Source organism: Catharus ustulatus, chromosome 6 (genome assembly GCF_009819885.2).
Source record: "Catharus ustulatus isolate bCatUst1 chromosome 6, bCatUst1.pri.v2, whole genome shotgun sequence".
NCBI classification, from domain to species: domain Eukaryota; kingdom Metazoa; phylum Chordata; class Aves; order Passeriformes; family Turdidae; genus Catharus; species Catharus ustulatus.
In genome coordinates, this window is record NC_046226.1 from 6,506,475 (window position 1) to 6,526,373 (window position 19,899).

Here is a 19,899-nt window from a genome sequence, read left to right on the forward strand (position 1 = left end):
GATAGATGTGTCACTGTGATGCTGCACAGTTATCTTCTTTCCCTGTCTCAAAATACTGCATTAGTGATACCATGGCAACAAAGAAGTTGTTTTTAAGAAAAGGGGAAAAAAAAAAAAAGCGTGACTTCAGTGTTCAAGAAAGGTGGCAGACTGACAGCCCTAGTCTTCCTTTTCTACCAGTAAGGCAGTGTTGGTGTCAGCTATGACAAAAGGTATCAGGTTATGATCTCTGTGTTGTACTGGGACTGAAAACAAACCTGGGACACCATCAAAGACAAACCTACTACAGGGAGAGCAGGCTGAGAACCCTCTGGGAAAAGGTGCTCTTGTTGGACAATTCAATTCTGTTTAAATTATAAATTTTTCTAAGAAGTGCATCATCTTGAAAAACTTTCCTAGACCCAAGCTGTATCTTCTTTCAGGAGGGAATTTTCCTCTGAAGAGTCTGTGAGAAAAAACAGCTGTCCCTTGGTACTGGGGTAGTTTTTCCAGAGGTTGGAAAGTCAAAGGATATCTGGAAGGGGCAAGTTGAGATCTCTGAACTGTTTGATTTATTTGCATTTGAGTACAGCTCTCATCTCTAACATGAGAGCCCTAAGCAGAAGGAGATTGGCTTTTAAGGATTAGATTCTTTAATTTGCTCTAATTCAAGTTGTATTTATTATTATCACTACAGACACTTTCTTGCTTTTCTGTGTCTCAGGCGAAAGCTTTGACCTCCAAGGTAGCTCACTGCTTTGTGTGACAGCTGGTTTTACTGTGGAAAATAGTTCCAGAGTGCAAAACTGAGGATTTTGGCATAGCTCAGAGATTAGAGTGAATATCGAGATGGAGAATAAATGGCAGAGCAAACTCTTGAGTGTGAGGGTATCTCACAGACTGTGAGCTGAGAAAGAAATTTTCTGCCTGGTTCCAACTTTTCTTCAGTGGTCTGGAGAAGAACTGAGAGGAAAAGTTGTGAGGCTGCAGGTCTCACTTTGATTATCTCAGATGGGAGCAATGCTGGCAGGGACCTTGGAGAACCACCTTGGATGGGTGTGAGCTTCTTTATGCTGTCCCCATCACATCTGTCCAGCCCTGACATGGAGGGGACCAGCTTTCAGCTCATGAGTGAAAAATTCTCAGCCTCCCTGACCCCCTTAATTTCAGTGAATTTTGAATACTGTGCAGAACTGGAGCAACTTTTATAGTTATTGCTAAAACTGATGATGAACCTCTGGATCACCTTTGCAAGTGACCTCCACCAGACAATGTGGATTCTCCCTGTCCACCAGGACACATTTCTGCTCCCTTGTTCCATCTGTGTTTGCTTACAGATGCAGGAATGAGGAGAGAGCCAGGACTGTACTGGGTACAGAACTTAGGTGTCATTGTTTGCAGAGGCTGTGTACTTGAACTAATGCTCCACACTCGTTTGAAACACGTCCAGCAAAACTAATACTTCATCTCTGCTAGCTGAAAAGTGCCTTTTGTTGAAGGCAGAATATTTCACAGAGCTGTGTGTGCTCAGTTACAAATGTCATCAAGAGCACTGCTAAAAGGCCAGGATGGGTTTTTTCGCTGCTGGGAAAAGAGTGCTGCCACAGGGTCACACACAGCAAAACACAGAGCAGCCTTTGGAAGGTGGAAAATCTGGCCTCAAGGAAAACCTTTCTGAAATTGGGCCTGTGGCTCTCACAGGCTGGCTGCTTTGAGGTTTGCCCTCCAGTGTCTATGTCTTGGTCATTTATCTATAGAAGGTTCTAAGAGAAATCCAGACTGCATCCTGAGAATTCAAGTCTGAGTCTGGCTTTTATGAGCAGGCTGAGAAAAATCAAATCTTCTGGCTCCAGTACAGGCTGCACAGTGAGCCAAGCTGAGCCCAAAGGGTAGAGGTTGCCCTCCCTAGTCCTGCACCTTACACGTGGTATTGGGAAAAGGAAAATGTGAGTTTAAGGGAGAATTTATCTCATGCCTTCAAACTCTAAGGGGACAGCACTTGCTAAATACCACTGCCTGTGTGTCTCCTGTTGTGCCTGGTGTGCCTTCAGTTCAGTGTGACCTGAAGGTTTTGAGCACATCTACTGGATCACATCCCTTAGAGAATCAGAGGATACAGCTCCCCAATTTTGGGGGAAAAATGCCAACTCTGGCTTTTGTGTGACCCAGTGTGACTGAGGAGAGATGCCTGAAGTCCTGTGACTGTCCCCATGATGTCACCTCTAGATGAAACCTCAGCTTTGGGGTGAAATGTGAGGTAATTCCAAGCACTGAAATGCCTGTGTAGATGGATGTAATTTTTCTTGATTGTTCTTTTGGGTCCAGCTTCCACTCTTTGGGGTTGTGCCTGTGTTGTTCTGTGGGGCAGTTGTGTTCAGAGACCTGCTGGGGGGATAAATGCATTGAAGCCTGCAAGGTGTTTGGGTGGCAGAAGAGAGGGAGATGAACTTGATTTACTGTCTCTGAGACCTTTGAAATTGCCTATGCCAGAGGTCATAAGGGCAGCTTAAATCTTTGAAGATGACCTGCACATACATCAGCAGCTGCTAAAAGTGGGTTCATCCCTCCACCCTTTGATCAGACAAAATTGGCAGTCAAAGTAAATAGAGGTATAGTCAGGTCATAAGTGCCTTTCAGTTCTTCATCTTCCTTATATAAAAGGACTGGAGAATCTCCTCATTCTTGCTATCTATAAATCAGAACATAAAAATAAAGTGTGTGAAACCCAGCCTCTATGCAGGGCAAGTCCTCCTGTCTTGGATGGGAATTTCACTCCTGCTACAGCACCAAATGTGGTCTGATTGCATTTCTGATAATGTATTTGTGGATCACCTTGAGGAGATGAGGGGGAATTATACAACTGTTCCCTCCCAGTGATGTTAGAAAGGGTCTGGCTTTGTCTCCTTTGAAATAGATATCAGGAGAGAGCTGCAATCCTGTGAAAACACACATTTATTTCTGAAGTGTTTGTGTATTGTGTGTGTGGTGCACATGAATAGAATTGCCACCTGTCCAAGGCTGATAAGGACGAGCAGTGGTCATGTTCTTGCAGTTTGCTGTGTGAAGAATTGGCACCCACAGCTTCCCCCAGTCTGAGTTTGTGAAATGCTGCATGCAAGGAGTTGCTTCACCACTTGTGGCCCTTTCTGAGTTTGCATAGATGAGGATTGGTTGGAGATTTTTCCATGATGGATACAGTGTTAGCCATGGCTTCTGAAAACCCTGTCCCTTTTTCTTCTTTAGTTACCCTGTTCCTTTAGGAACCCAGATATGGCACTGCTTTCCTCGATAACCTTGGCCTCAGCTTGTGAGTGGGCAAAGTGACAAAATTCTGATACCCATGTGCTCTGGGCACTGAGCAGAGGAAGTGACTGAGGAAGCTGCTTGGTGTTTCCATTGCCCCCAGCAGGGAATTGTCCTTGCAGTGGGGCTGCTGCCACCATTCCATCCCACATAAAATCCCTTCAGGGTTTGCTGAGCCTTGCCAAGCACAAGGATGGACTCCTGGGCTGGGCTGGGCTGTGACACTGCTGAACAGGGATGAGGATATGGAGACATGCAAGTAGGTGGAAACTCTCTAATACATCATAATAGTAATAATAATAATGTACACTTGTACTGCCTTGCAGCTTTTGCTGGAACTTCTGCCCACGCACCAGCCTACTTGGTTCACAATGCAGTGTGCTTGCTAGACAATTAGTGGCTGATAATGAAAAATGTCATGGGAACCAGCAGGAAAATCATAGCTTACTCCAAATATATAATGAAATGTAATTAGCACAGACAGCAAAACAGACAATTTATGGTTTCTCTTTTTTTTTTTCATAATTAAAAAGTACCAGTAAACATTCCTTTTTCAGGAAGTTTGGTATCAAATGAAATTAAAGAACTATTGTCTGGAATAGTATTTTATGCAGAATTTAACCCTTGCACAGCAGCATGGACTAAGATCTTGCAAGTTGCAGACTCTCTAAGTGAATTAACTGTGGAACTTCTGGTGTTCATTGCCTTGGTCCATCAGGAGAGGCCAGGTCTGGTGGCAGGATTGTTGTGAAACAGCTGGGTACAAACCCAAAACCCACTTGGATTAAATGCATGCAACACTGTGGCCAACACTTCTCTCTTGTTCTGCTGGACAGACTCTCCCTGAAGTCATCTTGTGGTGTGACTGTGGCTTTGAGGCGAGGCTGGAGCAGGAATAGCATTGTAGTGCCTTGTGCTCCCTATGTGCTCTCTCAGATTTCTTCTGGTGACCTCACCTCCATTTCTGATCTGTTTTCTACCTTGGGGCTCTTCACACTGCACCTCTGGTTTGATTTTGAGCAGTGGGCAAGGAGTGTGAGCAGCTGTGTGGCCTCAACCTGCCAGGAGCACAAACCCCATTTCTTGCCTTGTGCTCTCAACCAGAGCAGCAGAATGAGTGGATCCACTGTGGCACTGCACAAAGCTGTCTGTAGCGTCCATTTCTTGGCTTAAAAAATGGGTAAATAGGGGAAGATCCTGGCTGAATGTTTATGTCCCAAAGTTTGTCGTGGTCAGCACCTCCCAGGATTTGGACCAAGAGCTGGATGTGTTGGATGCACATTTTCTCCCTCCAGGCACAGCCTGTCACCCGTTGGTGTGAGGATGGACATTTCACCTGTGTGACACGTTCCAGCCATGCTGCAGCACAGGGGATGTGTGTGCATTTCTGCTACTTTTGCTCCTCAGCACCTCTCAGGCCCAGACAAGCCAGAACAGAGCCCTGCTGCAAATCAGGTTTACAGCCATTTATTTCCCAGGCACTGCCTTACTTTGGAGTCTCAAATGTGCAGGGTTTCATCTGAGGCTTGGGAGGGGAGGTGTGATCAGGACTGTGTGCAGGAGCAGCCTGTTTTCCTCTTGATGATGGAGAAGCAAATTACCAGCACACCCCACCTCCAGAGGGATTTGAGCTTCCAGCTGGAGCCAGGTGCAGTGTGTGAGGCAGTGCTCCCTCCCAGACATCGTGGCACAAACTTCTGCCATGAATGTTGTGGTTGACTAAAGAGAAAACTTGTGCATAAAGCCATGGGACAAGATACATGAGATGGGTTGCCTTGTGCTGCAGAACTCCCAGCCACCTCCTTGCCATCTTTAGGAGGGGTAGGAGAGTTGCTTGGTGCCTGCAGAGGAGGGAGGTGAAGGATCTGAGGTGTTGTTGGTAGCTGCCTGATGCTCTTTTCCATGCAGGAAGAGTCTGTGCAGTCCCTTCTTGCCTGTGCTCCCAAAAACTCTGCCTCTGTGTGGACAGTTTCTAGTATTTGGCATTGAAAACTTCCTCCTGGAAGCTGATGCTGGACCTTAGGTGAGCTCTCATAGGTGGTGCCTTTTATATTTTTGTCCCAAGGAGTAGGGGAAGCTGTAAGAGTTGTCCCAAGTACTATGTCACTGAGCTACTACTCTGTTGTTCCTCTGTATCTGACCAGGAAACAAGAATTAGATGGGCAATAAAGCTGCTGTGCCAGTCTGAGTTAATTTAGAACAAATTTATAGCAGGTTGTCATTTGTCTCCCAGCTTTCCTTCAGGATGCCTGTCTAGTCAAAGATCTGCTTTTTTCTTCTGGGATTTTGCAAGGTGCTTGAAGGTCTGTTGGGGAAAAGAGACACTTTGAGGATTTTCTCCAGCTAGGGGTTGTGTAGTGTTTGAGAGCAACTGTTGAATAATTTATATTTAAAAATACTGGTGGATTGCTTGTGTCCTGTCTGAAAAGGGAAAACCCTGGTGTCCCTGGGCTCACTGAGATTTTTATAATATAAAACAAATGGTTACAGTGGTGTCCTTGCTGCACACATCCCCTTGTGTGCTGAGATGTAGCAATCCCACATGTTTTATGTATAAGGTAGAGCATTATCCTTTCTCCTGCTTATTCTGTGCTCAAGAACAGGGCAAGTCAGTGATGGGATGCAGCCAGGCTTTCATGTATATTCTGGGGTTATGGCTACTTTGATTTAAAGTCTCTCCTTTGATTTATCCTTGGCTCCAGCAGCCATTTACTGGTGACTTCAGCAGCTGAAAATAGCCAGAGTTGATGTCTCAGCCACCCTCACATCCCCAGCCCTGCTCCCTGGGCTGAGGTGTGAGGGGAAAATGGGTCTGAGATGTGCCAGCCAAATTATCTAGGGAGGATATGGCAGCAAATTGCAGTGCTGGCAGGCTCAAGGACAGGTTTGGGTGGGCTCTGAGCATCCTAGGGGAACGTGTCCCTGTCCATATCAGCAGGATTGGAACTATATGGTCTTTAAAGTGCATTCCAACCCAAACCATTCTGTGAATTTTCTGTGCCCATGCAGAATAGAGCAATGAAAGTGTAGACTTCACCTTGCTGTCATTTAAGCTGCTGTGATTCAGTGAATATTTCTGTTCCTTCCTCAGGCTGGGATGAGGAAGGTCAGAGCCACCTCCAGAGTTTGTGTAACACATATTCCTCTGGGTTCAGTCCCAACCACTCATTTGTTTTGCATGTGAGCTGCTGCTATACACTGGTGATTTTTATTTCCTGTTGAGACATGTTGGCTTGTATTTAAGTTTTATAAATCCCCTTGGTAGCAGTCATAGGTTGCACTATCAAGGCTGTAACTGGGGACAGTGTAGCTCTTCTAGCCCAAGTCTTTTGCTGAGTCAAGCCTTATAAATTCCCTGTTGGATGCTCCAGAGGCAGGGCTGGCTCTGTTTACATCCTTCTATCCTACTCATCTCATCTGTGAGCTGCAGCTTTGTAATCACAGGCATCCCTGGTGTGCCACTGATGCTGCTGATGTTTCATTTTTATGGGGTCTTTGACTTGAATTGAGCAGCTGAACTTCACCCCTTCCCGGTGAAGTAATTACCAGAATAACAACCCATTTTTTTTTTGCAGATGACACTGAAAGTTTTTGACACATGCGCCCTTGCCACCCACATCAAGTGATGTATGTAGTGTTTGTCCCTTGTTTTGGCATTTTGATATGTGTGAGAGAGGTGAAATGGCTTTAAAAGCTTTTTGCTGGCGCCTGTGGTTTGTTGCAGACCCAGTGGTACAGGCAGAACATGATAAATTGAAATCAGACTGTTTCTTTACAGTTTGACATAGGGATGTTGATGTTCAGGGCTGGGACATCAGCTAGTGCAAAATCACTGTGCTCATTACCTGTGGCCAAACCTGGCACTTGAGGAGCTAAACTGAATTTCCTGAGCTCGAGGCTGATTTTTTTTCTCCAGAAAATAATGGTAATTATGTAGTAGGGTAATATACTTCTTACTTAAGGGTAGAGTAGCAGTTGAATGAGGATCACAGGCTATACATTAACCTGGTTCTTAGTAAATGTAATGAACTTAGTGGGTACCATTATGTATAATCTGATTGTCCTAAAGAAAATACATAAATTTCATAAGGTGTTGGGGCCTTAATGACCAACAATCCTCTCTTGGCTGGATCCTTGTTGTAGTACAGATGAAGAGTGTCTCTCTTGGAGCTGCTGGAATTCTGCATTCCTACAAAAGTTTACTAAAATCAGTTGGTGTCTTCCCAGTGCTGGAATTCATGCTGTGACAGAAATGAAGACCTTGATTGGAACCAAGTCATGTCCATCCTTAGTAGACTAGATCAGTGTGTTAAATGGATGTTGTATCCAAGCCCAAATTCTGCTGGGTTTCAGTTCTGTTTCTTCTGCAGAGAGGATGGAGAAGCAGAGCCATGGATACAGCTGTGCTTAAACCACATCTTTCCCTTGGCAACTTTTTCTTGGTTGTGCTGATGATTTTTTTTTTTTTTTTTTACTTTCTCCCTGCAGTCCTCTTTCACTCCATCAACAAGAAGCTCTGTTGTGAAGAGAGAGGTGAGCTCCCATGCCTGGAACAACAAGGGAGAAGAAAACACTAAAGAAAAATCCAGAGCTGATGAGGGCTTTGGTGAGTGTCACAGTGTACATCAAAGGCAGTGTAATGGAGTTTTCTGGAGGCTTTGATTGCTGGGAGGACAAACACAGACCCACCTGGCTGTTTCTCAGGTTGTTTGTGTGGAAAACAGTAGGGTTTGGGGTAATAACTTCCCAAATTTCACCATAAGGGTATGTGATTGCTACCATGTTCCCACTATCTTTGTTGTCTGGAGTGAAGTGTTGAAAAATGAAAGTCAGCACTGGGGAAAGAAGCACACTCCCTGCTCTGTCTGCTGTGGGAGTGTTTTGTTTATCCAGTGAGGAGCAAAATGTGAATGTTTCAGAGTAACAACTGTGCCTTTCTGCTCACAAAGGACATGCCTGTCCTGGTTTCCTTGTAGTAGCTATTTCACGCTCCTTGTGTTTGTTGTGTTCTGGAAACATCATGTCTTGGGTAAACCCGTAAGTCCTGCAGTAAAAACAGCTGGGAATTTTACTATGTTAGACAAAGAACATTTAAATTTTTCTCAGCCATCACCAATGCATCTGTTCTGGTAATGTTGGCAACTGCGAATTTGGTAATTTCTTCCTGTATTTGTTTGTAAATTTGTGTGTCATAAGTGTATAATCACTGAGACAACCAAGAAGAGGCTTCAGAAGCCTCCCAATTGAAAGTTCTGCTTCTCAATGGCTCAATCTTAAATCTAATGGCAGAAGAACACAATCCCAAAACATAGAGCTCATGCAAGGTTATTTTGTTGTTCATTTTGCCTCGTGCCTCAGCGTGGCTGCTGCAAAGGACATGATCTGGTTGTACTTTGAGACTCCAGGACTCATGGGCAGTTGAAGGCTTGGATGCCATCTGTGGTAGGAGCTCAGCGGGACTAATTCTTGCTAAATTCATTAGTGAGCCAGGGACAGGCACCAAAAAGGTACAGGAACAAGTGGTACTTGAAATGATTCCCACCCACGCCCCTCTCCACTGAAAGTCCTAACTTCAGTGTTTCTAAACAAAGACCATGGGGTTTTTTTTAATAAGTTTCCTTCATCAATATTATTTTTAAGTCTTTTTCCCCTTCTCTTCGCCTCCCATCAAGTGGTGTAAAAATGTGGCTTTTATTTCGGTTTTTAAGATGACACATCTCCCAGGAGCGTGTGGGTGTTGACATTCTATGGAGCTGTCACAGGCTATCATGTAAACATGTATTTGCAATGCTTTTTAAAATGTGAATTATTAATAAACAGAGTGGCTTGCTTTTTTTTTTTTTTTGGTGTTTGTTGCTTCCAGATTTTGAAGGACAAGAAATTGCTTCCCAGCTGACACTCTCTGCAATTTTCATTTCAGACTAAATCTCATGTGTCTGAGTGATAAACCTTTGAAAACATGGGCTTATAATGGAAACACTAAGTCAACTTTAACTACAGCTGTGCCGTGCAAGAAAAATACCACATACATTAATGAGGTGCTAAATCTGATACAGCAGAGGAATGTGTTGTAATCATTAATTACAATGGAAGCTTAAAGCTGGAGTCTGCTTTTTCCGTTCAAATAAAATCAGCTTGGCGAGTTGGAGCTGAGAGTTATTTAAAAATATCACCTCTATATTTAGTTTAAATTTCACCGTGGTGTCTTGGTACTTGTAAAGTCAATATGGAATCTGTGTGTAGGAAATGCCAATGCTTTTAAAGGACACCAGCATGAGGGAATATATTAAACCCTGGGCTAACTCAGTGTGTCATATGGCGAATGCAGAAACCTGGAGGCTGAGCTTGGGCAGGGAAGCCAGGGAAGGCTCTTTCCAGCATGGTGAGGGAGCTCTCCCAAGAGGAGTGTTGACAAGCAAGAGTTTGCTTCAAATTCAGAATCTGGCTTTGATGGGTAGGAAGGAGCAGGATGGGGAGCGTTTGCAACATGCAGTTTGTTGGTTAGCATTCACTTTTCCTCTTCTCATCTTTTTTCTTCTGAGCTGTGTATGCTGCAAGGAGATCCTGATTCCAAGGGCTCTGGTGTTCTATAACATGCAGCCCACTATTAATTGCTCTTCCCAGTTTTAAGCTGTCAAACTGGGCAAAGATTTTCCACACCTGGAATTAAGAGTGCTGAGAATATGTCTATCTAAATGGGAGAGCATGACTGTGACATCTGCTACAGGATGAAGCCCCACATGCAATAGCAGAGGTGAATGAAGGGATGTGTGGGTTCAGTGCATGAGCTGCTCCTCTTGCCCTTGGATCCAGCTGAGTTTTGAGTTGTCCACCAATGAAGAAGAGAGTTGGTAGAGAAACATGAGCAAATCTGTCTACTTTGCAGGTGTGCAGGGTGACATTTAGAAAATGTACTGTGAAATGTCAGAGTCTCGTTTTTGTTGTTGTTTTTGCTTTCCTGTATAGAGGCTGACATCAGAACAAGGCAAGTGTCAGAATGAAATAGGTGTTCCCATCATCATGGCTCTAGGATACATCTGGCTGGTTTTCTCTTGACTTAATTTTAATTGTGCAGTTTGTGTCTCTATGGAGGGACAAAGATAAAGAAAAGATCTTTGTGAAAATGGAGATTTCATTGAAAACCTTTTAGGAAAGTTCAGGACAAAGACTCTTAATTACTGGGACAAAATGGATGGCAGATTTTTGTTACTTTAGACTGCTGTGGATCCAGTTCTTGACTGGTTTGTTGACTCAGTGATGAGTCCATCTCTCAAGCAGGGATGTGCTGCCCTGGTTTCTTCTCACTCAGCTGCAGGAGGTTCACTGGGAGGGCTGGAGCTCATCAGGACACAGCCAGCCTGCATTCAGGATGCACTTGGCATGCAGGGGAGGGCTCAGAGCAGGCTGAAAAGGTGAAGCTGGTAACCACACACCTGGAGGAAGGTGGCACAGAGCTTATCAGGCCCAAGCATGTGCAGAAGGAAGAGGTGGTGGCATGAAGCAGCCCTGGTCTTTGTGGAGAGATGTAGAGCCTTTATATAGGTCATGTGCAGAACTCCTTAGTGAGGGAAGATTACCTGCCATACCTTCAGAGTCAGCTGGGGGGGTGCTACACAGCACTGGTGACCTTTCAGCACTGGGAGAGTGTGCATGGGAACTTGCCCCTTGAATCCTCTCTCCACCCAAGGAAGGAGGATCTTCTCTTGGGCAGAGGCCTGAGAGAAGTCAGTGAGGGCTCATGTGGGACCTTTTGGTGCTGTGATGGTTTGGTGTCCCTGTCTGTAGTGTGAATTTTGGGACGAAGAGGAGGTGGTGATGTTCCTATGCACAGTGTTTGTAGTGTTGGGGAGCCCTTTGCTTCAAAATTTCATGGGTGAAGTGAGTTTCACAGGTGCATGTGACAATGCTGGGCAAACCTCTGTGCAAAGAGCTGCAACCAGCCACGTGCTTCAGTGCTGTGGCTCAAGGGAGTGAAGGGTCCTCTTCATTCTCCACCATAATCTTTTTATAGTGATGTGACTGAGACTGGGAAAGACATTGTAGCTTAGTACACTGTGCTTTGTATGGAAATATTCCAGTTGTGCCTTGCCTTGAACACTTGTTAAGGATGTACTCTTGATGTGTGTAAACAGCATAAATATGATGAGGTTTGAAGGAAGATTTTTTTTTTCTTCATTTTTCCTTCTGTTTTATCAGCCTCAAGAGCACTTTCAGTTCATGTTCTCAAGCTGTTCTGCACAGCCACTGTTCCAGCCTCTGGGGCTAGCTGCACACTTAAAATAAATAAATGGAGATGCAGTTCTTATATAAAACCACTCATCTCCCATAGCCAAGGCTTTGAGGAAAGCATCAACACCTTGAGCACTCACCAAGGGCTGGAATGTTAGCAGTGCTGCCTGGGTACTGCCTTCAGTGCCAGTGCTGCCCTGGGGACCTGTCACATGCAGTGAGTGGGACTGTCACACGCAGCAGAGGCAGAGATTCATGTTTAGAAATAAGAAACGTGGGGGAGTGTGACAGCACCAGTCTGGCCTCCTCCAAAGTTGTGGAAAACCCAGGGGTGTAATTTTCCAAAGAAACTGAGCAGTGGTTGGTCCTTTTAACTGTGATGCTGAGTCCCCAGTAGCTCTGTTGTCCTTGGCAAGGGAAGATTGAGAGTGAGCCTGAGGTTGTTTCTGTCACCCAGCTGAGGTTCCTTGACCAGTGGGAGGAAGGAGAGAAACTTGTGAAAGGGAAGTTTCTCAGTGCCCAGAAGAAGCTGCTCTTCTAAATTGCTTTTTCTCTCAACAACTTCAATAGAGGGACATAGGAACAGTGGCCATGGGACAGTGTGATTGCTGCTGCTGATGCCTGCCCCAGATGTTGGAGAACCTGGTTTGCAACAGGCTGAATTAAATGAAGAATTAGAGTAGCTGAGGGAGCAGTCCCAAAGTCAGGAGGGACAACTGTCTGCTCAGATCTGTGGCTCCAAATTCCTTTAAATCCTTTGAGTCTAAATCTGATTTTCCCAGTGACCCCTCAGCCTCCCAGCATTTCTGGATTGACTCAGCAGTGATAGGAGATGGGAGCCACAGACTCAGCCATGTGTGCACACAAAGATGGATCATCCACAGCGTTTTTGTCTCCCAAACAGCACTGTCTGCACTGCTCTTGGTGGTCCACACAGAGCAATTCCCACAGACTCTGTGAGGATGGAGTGTGTGCGTGGGGGAAGGAGTAACAGGAACTGGGTGACTCCTCTAAATGTTTCTAAAATAACTTCATTTTGTTGAACAGCTAGACATGCTCTCCCACTGCTAATTTCCATGCAAGTAATTGCTCTGATTGACCCTGGTTTGTTCACTTGCTGCAGACTGGGACGGGATCTGCCCCAGGAACAGCGTGACAGCACAGGTGGGTGGGGTGCACTGCTGGTGTAAACTGGTGTTTCTCCAGCCTTTTGAACTTGTGATTTCCTTTTGGTTATTCTGCCTTCATGCAAGCTGACAAATGGCAGCAGCTCAATTACAGAACTTGCTGTAATTTCTGACTGCAGGTTTCTTCATTCATTCCCCTAATCCAGTAATTACAGATGTTTCTCACTCTTTCAGCCTGAAAGAGCACAGTTTCCACTACTAACACCACTTTTCTAATACTCCAGTGATTTGTGAATTTCTTTATGCCCTTTATGTAACCCTCGGCTGGAGAAGTATAAATGAAGTTATTCATTGCTGCTTTTTGTACAGCCATTTGGCATGGAACATTAGGGGCTTTTTTGTGCCTCTGGTGACAAGCAGCTCTTTAAATGCAAAGGGCTTTATTTTGATTTGAAGGATGTCACTGCCTTCAGTGGAGTGACTCTGGATTTAACATCAGTGCCAAGTCAGAATCTGGCTTGCCTGAAAATCCAACCCAAATATTATGGCCAGGGAGGTGTTGCCCTTTTATCTTTCCTGAAAACTCCCCCAGGGTTTTGTGTTAGTATTTTGGTGGCAATAATATCAATTTGTGCATTTACAGATCCTCTGCTGTCTTGGTGCCCTGGACTTACATGAGATGAACACACCCTGATTTCAGTAGCTCTTACAATCAAGGCAAAAACAGAGTTATGAAGAGGTCAGTATAGGAAATCACCATCAGCTCCTCAGCCCTGTTGCTGTTGGAGCTTCTGAGCACAATATTTGAATCCTGGTCTTCCAAGAACAAATTTTTTTTTGCATGAATTTGTCATCACATAGCCTGTATGATGGAGAGACCTTGGTTTTCTGAAAAAAACTCCACAATCTTGAACCATAAATGTCACATTTGCATAATTCCTTTTTTCTTCTACCTCTTTCCTCTTCTCCCCATCCCACTGAAGCAGAGAAGATCAGTAATTTTTTTGCCATTGTTATTGACAAAAGGAGAGCATGAACAAAGGAATGAAAAGAAAGTAGGAGACAACATGGGGCTAAATATCCTGATCCAAAACCACTTCTGTCATTTGGGTATCAATTTTTACAACTAATTTGGCACAGCATCAGTAGCAAGCTGCCTGCAAAGACATGAGATGATTTGGGAGTGAGAAATAAGTCTGCAGGCTTCCTGTGCGTGGGCTGAGCCCCGTGCAGCCGGGTACATTGCTGTCTGCCTGAGCTCATCTTTGTTTTCCCTTCACCATTCTGGGGCTTGCAGGACCAGTGCTCTGCAGCAGTGGGTTTATTGCTGTGTTGATTTGTAACCCGTGAATGTTTCCAATGAGATGTGTCTAATTTATTGGCATAAACCATTAGATTTTCCTTCAGTGCCCCGGAGTTTCTGATTCACCAGCTGAAAACTATTATCACAGAGCACATAATCACTTGGAAAGTGCCTCTGTATTCTCTTTTTTTTGTGTGTGTGTTAAATTCAACCACATAAATAGCATTTTTATTGGACAAAATAGGCCAGAAAAGTACCAGATGTTCTGTATTTCTGTTTTGTTCCTACCTTAGGGAAGATTGGTCAGTAGTGATGCTCACAGCTGATGTGGGCACTGTCTGTGAACTTACCTCAAAACGCTTCTGCAAGAGGCTCCAGCCCTCTGAACAGTTTCAAGTGCACAGGCTGAGCTTGGCACTGTGACAATTTCAGCTGGAAATACATTTTCATCATAGTAATGTTTGGTGAGAGTGCAAGGGCTTTGCAAGCATCTTGTCAGATGCAATTCTGGCAACTGCAAGGGGAGCAGAGTCCAGATTGTTCCCACAGCCAGGATAGAGGATTTCTTGGCCCAGTGTTGCTGCTGCCTGCCTTCATCTCAGTGCATTTCTAATCTACCCTCTGCTAGTTTAAATATCTATTTTAATTGGGTTCTACTCTGAAAGGAGGACCAGGCTCATTACAGTTTTCAGTAGCTCAAAAAAATCTTACCTCTCTAAGCCTTCCTTATTTCCCCTGCCATGAACAGCCTCACCTTTTGCACAGACCCTTGAGGTGCTGGGCATCAGCCTAAAACCTTGTTTTAGGTTTTCCCCCTGAACTTGGAGCAGAACTTCATGCTGGGTCAGTCACATTACCCTTCTTTGATGTGCACACAAATAAAGCTCCTGCTCATGGGTATAATTAATTTTCAACCTCTGTTCTGCCTCAAAGGGAGAAGTTTGGTAGAAAACTTTTCCAAGGGCCACACAAAAAGTGACTGAAGACAAGGAAGTTTGTGCCTACACTCTGCAATAGATTGAATAAAGGAAACGTTGAGAAATGCACAACTGAGGGCACTTTTTTTTAGGAACCTACCTATCAAGAAGATTGAAAGACATTTTGGTAATATTACAAACCTCTGCATTGTGGTTTTGTTTCAAATTCTGGTAATAGTCTACTTTTTTTAGCAATACAGTAATTGCAGCTCTCAATGGGAATGTTACTTGGGAATAATGATCCTATCAAGACAAGGGAATATAGATTGTAGTAAAGGTTATGATGGTTTCTGTGAGAGGCTTAACATTGATCCTTTTAGTTATCTGATTTTCCAGGAGAGATTAAAAAAAACCCCTAACTACTTTGAGTTTAGCATGTGATTTGGTGTGAAAATTCTTATGGGTGGTTTTAGAAGATGGAACTTGAAGTAAATTTGCTAAACTGCTTTTTTCCTCTCTCTTGTTTGATGAATACTTTTAAAAAGAAATGGATTTTTTTTTTATTTCCCACACATTTTATGCTTTTCTCAGTTCTTTCAGGCTTCTTTTTTTCCTTCTTCTAATGCAAGTCAAAACTGTTGGAGAAATCAAAAGTAAAAATCCGTTATGTTGAAAAGGCCATGTTGTGAAATATATCATAAACATGCTGTTAGAGCAGTGTCTCCTAATTAATGGAGAGAGCTCCTGGGAAACAGCAAGCCTGTAACACAGCTCAGCCCCCTTTGATCCTCTGGTGAGTTTGTAAAATCGTTGCCCGCCTAAACTTGTCTGCAGCTTGTTACACGTTTTATCCATCTGCTGCAAGAACAAAAATAAACCATTTATAATTCAGCTGAACTCCAGTTGTGCAGCATATCACTGACTGGGGAGTCTTTAGTAAGAGGATGGTAGGAAAAGCAAAGCAAAGGTGAAACAGAGTCAGGCACCCTGGAAAAGACATTGTTTTTGCCTCTAGAGTTGCATGTGTGACTTGCAGCTGTTACTGCAGAGTGGTTTAGATTTTTTGGTGGAATGCGCATCAGTGTCTGTCTATTGTCTATAAACTGAAATCAGAGTTATTGGGGCTGCTAGGATTTAATCCAGACAAACGTCCCAGTCTTGGGTGGAGCTGTGCATGTGCATACCTGTGTGTGTGTCATGTTCTCCCCCAGCCTACAGGCACCTGCTTGGGACACAAAAATTCACATTCAAGTTTTATTTGCTGCTTCAGATGTGACCTCATCCAAGCTCTGCAGGTGGCCGTAATCACTGCTTTACTGCCCTTGCTGAAGCAAAATCCTGCCTTGAAGACTCCCTCCATCGTTTTGGTTGTGGTACCAACCTCCCCGTGTCAGTCTGTGATGTTTGCCTGAGCGTGGTGTAGCCAGCCACAGCATCCACAAGTGGGATAGCTCTGTTGGACCCATCAGGTGTTAGCTCCAAAATCTAATAACAAGAGGAGCTAATTATTCCCTGTGCAAATATCACAAGGCTTGGTTCTGTTGATTTTTGTAACAGATGAGCACTTCATTTCAGCACCCATATGTTTTATCTCCATCACTCAGCTATCACTCTGGATGCCTGCATCCCTCTGAGGGCTTCTGCTGCCATGGATCTTGCTGCTGAGACAGAGGGAGAACACTGTGAAGTTCTTTCATCATAAACCAGAGATTCATTTGCTCTTGTCTGTAAATAAATGACAGGTTAAAAATGTACCCAGCATTGAGCACTTACCCACCAGAGTTTATCTCCTTCCATGCCTGGGAGAATCTCACTGTTAAAAGTGCCATCTCTCCCCAGTGGCATTTCTGTGATTTACCAGTAGCCAATCCACATGATGCTGCAAATGGGCTGTTTGGAACCTGTGATCTCTTTTGGTCTATGAGAAAATCAGTTGTACAAAGCAGAGAGGCTTTGCCAAGGGCAGGGATGCAAAGAGGAGAGTCAGTGAAGGGAACAGCTCACCTGGGAGGGGAGGCTGTGGCACTGCCTGTTCCCTGCCAAAGATTTAATGCATGGCAGGGAGCTTTACCTGGGTCCCAGGGTCTGAGCTGAGAGCTGGAGGCTGCCAGATTATGCTGGAACAGTGTGTGCCCTGAGCTCAGGGAGTTTGTGACAGCCACAGCTTTTAAAATGCCTTCAGTAACCCACATTCATTTACTGCCCTTGTTAGGGCTGCAATTCTTAGCACACGCTGAAGCTGACAATAAACCTGTTGCAAGTGTCTGCAGCATAAATCAACATCACTGAACAAAATCACTTGGCACAGGTGCTTTAAAAGTTAAAGTCCTCTAAAGTCACTGCTCTCATGTCTAGAAGAGCTGCTCACCAAGCAAGGTGGGATCTCCTTGTCTGTACTCCATTTAAAAATCCACAACCCTGAGATTCCCACTACATTTCTCTGGAGATCATTTCACAAGGTAATACACGTTGCTGCTGAGTTTATTTTCTTGCTGTTACACTGTATTTACCCTTTTATACTTTGGTTGCTTTTAGACCTCTCAATTCAGCAAGACATTTGTATTCATTTTGAAGCTTCTTTTTAGTTGTCTTTTAGTCTAAAATCTGCACCTATTTTGTTCTTTCTTCCTAAACCCATCATCCTGTTTGTAGGTTTCTCCATCTCAGAGTTCCTAAAAGAATATCTGTCTTGTGATAATGTGGGAAGATGTATATCGGGCAAAAAGGCATGTTAACTTTCTGCAAGTTATGTTTTTATTTAGAGTTTAGATGAATTTTGAGAAAGCATCATATTGAGATGACACCAGTGTTTTTGTTAACTTGCTTCTGTTCCCAGTAATTTTGTACCTATAATATTACATCTCCTCTGTTTGACTGGGGTTTTTTTAAGTTTTATTTCTGGGAATGACGAAACAGTTCTGGGCTATGGGCAGAGAGAGTTTCTTCATAGCTTTTCTTCTGGAGAAAATAATTTGAGATACTTCACTGCCATGGTCTGCTAATGCAAGATTTAGGCCTCTCATTTTCATCATTCAAAACATAATTCCCCCAAATTCACCTCCTTTCAGTTTTCTCACCTGGTCATTCTAATGCTAAGGAAATTGGGGCCAGGAGGTTATTTGAGATTTTTGATTGCAGGTTGTTTTGTACCTTTTTTCCCCCAGATCTGTTGACAGCTGTAACCAGAGTGTGTGCACTTGAAAAAGTTACTTGTGTTCCAAGGTTCTGTGTCCTTATTTTTATCTAAGGTTTAGCAATTGAATAAAAGCTTTCCTGATCTCTGCAGGAATGTGTGCAATTTGCCCATCATTTCTGGATTTCTGGTGGTATTCTCAATGGGTAGAAGTGCTTTTTCCATTTCCCCCTCTCAGTTCTAGACATCTCACATAGATAGTGTGTCGACAGGTGTTGATGGACAAGCAATTTACAGTAATTTCTTGTGGTGCTTATTCTGTAGCTCCCTGAATTATAAGTGACATGCTGGCAAAGCTGAACAACTGATCACCAGACACTGGCATAGTGTTAAACATGGCTTCTGAGGCTGCTCAGAATTTCCTCCAGCCACTGTCTTCTTGGATGTCTCAAATATACGAAGCCATCCAGCAAGCAGGAGACTCCATCTCTGCCTCACTGCTGAATTTGAGTGGAGTGGGTCGTAAGCCAGAAGAGAGGACCCAGGACTTGGAGAACAACGGAGGCGTTTATGAGGATTATTCTGAGGGATCGAGTGATGAACGAGACCTGGACCTTTGGGATGAGGATTATTTCTACCCTAGAGAAGACAGCTACATTGGAGGCCCTGATCTTGCTTCACAGAACCTCCCTCACGGCTCTGATGTGGGCTCACAGAGGCAAAACCAGCTCAAAAACCCCAGCACTGTGGCAGAGCAGTGTGCTGAGAGCAGCAGGTCCCTGGCAGCCAATGGATCCTGCTGGATGGGGGAAGATCTCCAGCCTGGTGATCGGCTTCCCCCCATCGCTGAGGAAGAAGGTGAGCCCTCGGTGAGGATGGGAGGTGCTGAGCATAGCCTCAGCTTGGCTGGCTCCTTAAACACTGCCAGTGGCACCTGTGCAGGTAAGAGCTGCCATGCACCCTGGCTGCATTATCCTGGCCTTTCCTTGCTGCTGCTGATTTGATTTAGTTGCTGATCTGCTGATTATGTTCTGTATTGTCTCTGTTTCCCAGAGCTAAAATAAAACTCCCCAAATCCCAAAGAAAAATCTAACCTTTCCAATTCTTCCCTCCTTCATGAGACTAATCTCATTGAAAGAAGTGGAGCTCTGCAGGGTGAAATGCTGTGTTCTAGAAGGCAATCAGGCCCTGTTGCTGTAGCAGGGAGTGTTTTGCTTCCCTCTCTGCTGAGTTTCTGGTAGCAGGACCCTTCAAAGGGAATGTTTAGCCTGAAGTCTTTGCTTTGAGAGCCATCTGCCTTTGCGTCATTGCTATTAAAAAAATAATATATATATATATATGTATGTATGTAATCTCAAACCTTGTTCCTTTGTGCCAGGAATCTCAAGATGTTACTGTGCCATGTGCTGTGAAATGCTGCACTAAAAAGCCAGCCGTATCTCATGATTTTATGGATGAAAGGCTCCCAAATCACTTTCCTCCCCTCCCACCGCCCCCACAGGCTTTTCAAACGAGACTGAAGAGACAGCAGGCAGGAGATTATGGGAAAAAGAACTGAGTTTGATATTTTCAGTTTTAAATAGGCCTAACTATGACTTCTGATCTTTAAATGACAGCAGGAGTGTTTTCAGGCAGTTGTGCCCAGAACTGAGTTTCAGCCACATGATTTGTGCTCACGCCATGTCACAAGTGTGGCTGGAGAGCTCCTGGGGCTACACCCAGGAAAGCTGCAGTCCTGCTGACACCATCCTTGGGTCTTGCTGGCATAAATCTGCTCTTTACAAACAGCCTAGGAATGGGGATAAGGGTGGGAAGAGAATGAGGGGCTGGGTTCTGCAATATGGAGCTGATGAAGAACTTGAGGCTCGCTGAGGATCTACAGATTTTGGCTTCAAATATCTAATTTTT

General features: G+C 44.3%; 1 protein-coding gene across 23 annotated transcripts in view; it reads left to right on the plus strand.

The window, feature by feature from the left end:
* Positions 1-19,899, plus strand: part of SYT16 (synaptotagmin 16) — a 105,247-nt gene that overhangs the window by 41,599 nt on the left and 43,749 nt on the right. For 16 of the 23 annotated variants that reach the window (XM_033061626.1, XM_033061623.2, XM_033061630.1 and 13 more), the window contains 2 exons: positions 7,771-7,888; positions 18,316-18,933. In XM_033061626.1, the coding sequence (XP_032917517.1) occupies positions 18,387-18,933 (547 nt within the window). In that variant the 5' untranslated portion in view covers positions 7,771-7,888; positions 18,316-18,386. Of the gene's footprint in view, positions 1-7,770; positions 7,889-12,658; positions 12,676-13,281; positions 13,378-15,582; positions 15,652-18,315; positions 18,934-19,899 lie in introns of those variants that run through there. The other 7 variants (XM_033061627.1, XM_033061636.1, XM_033061638.1 and 4 more) reach the window with 7 other exon arrangements.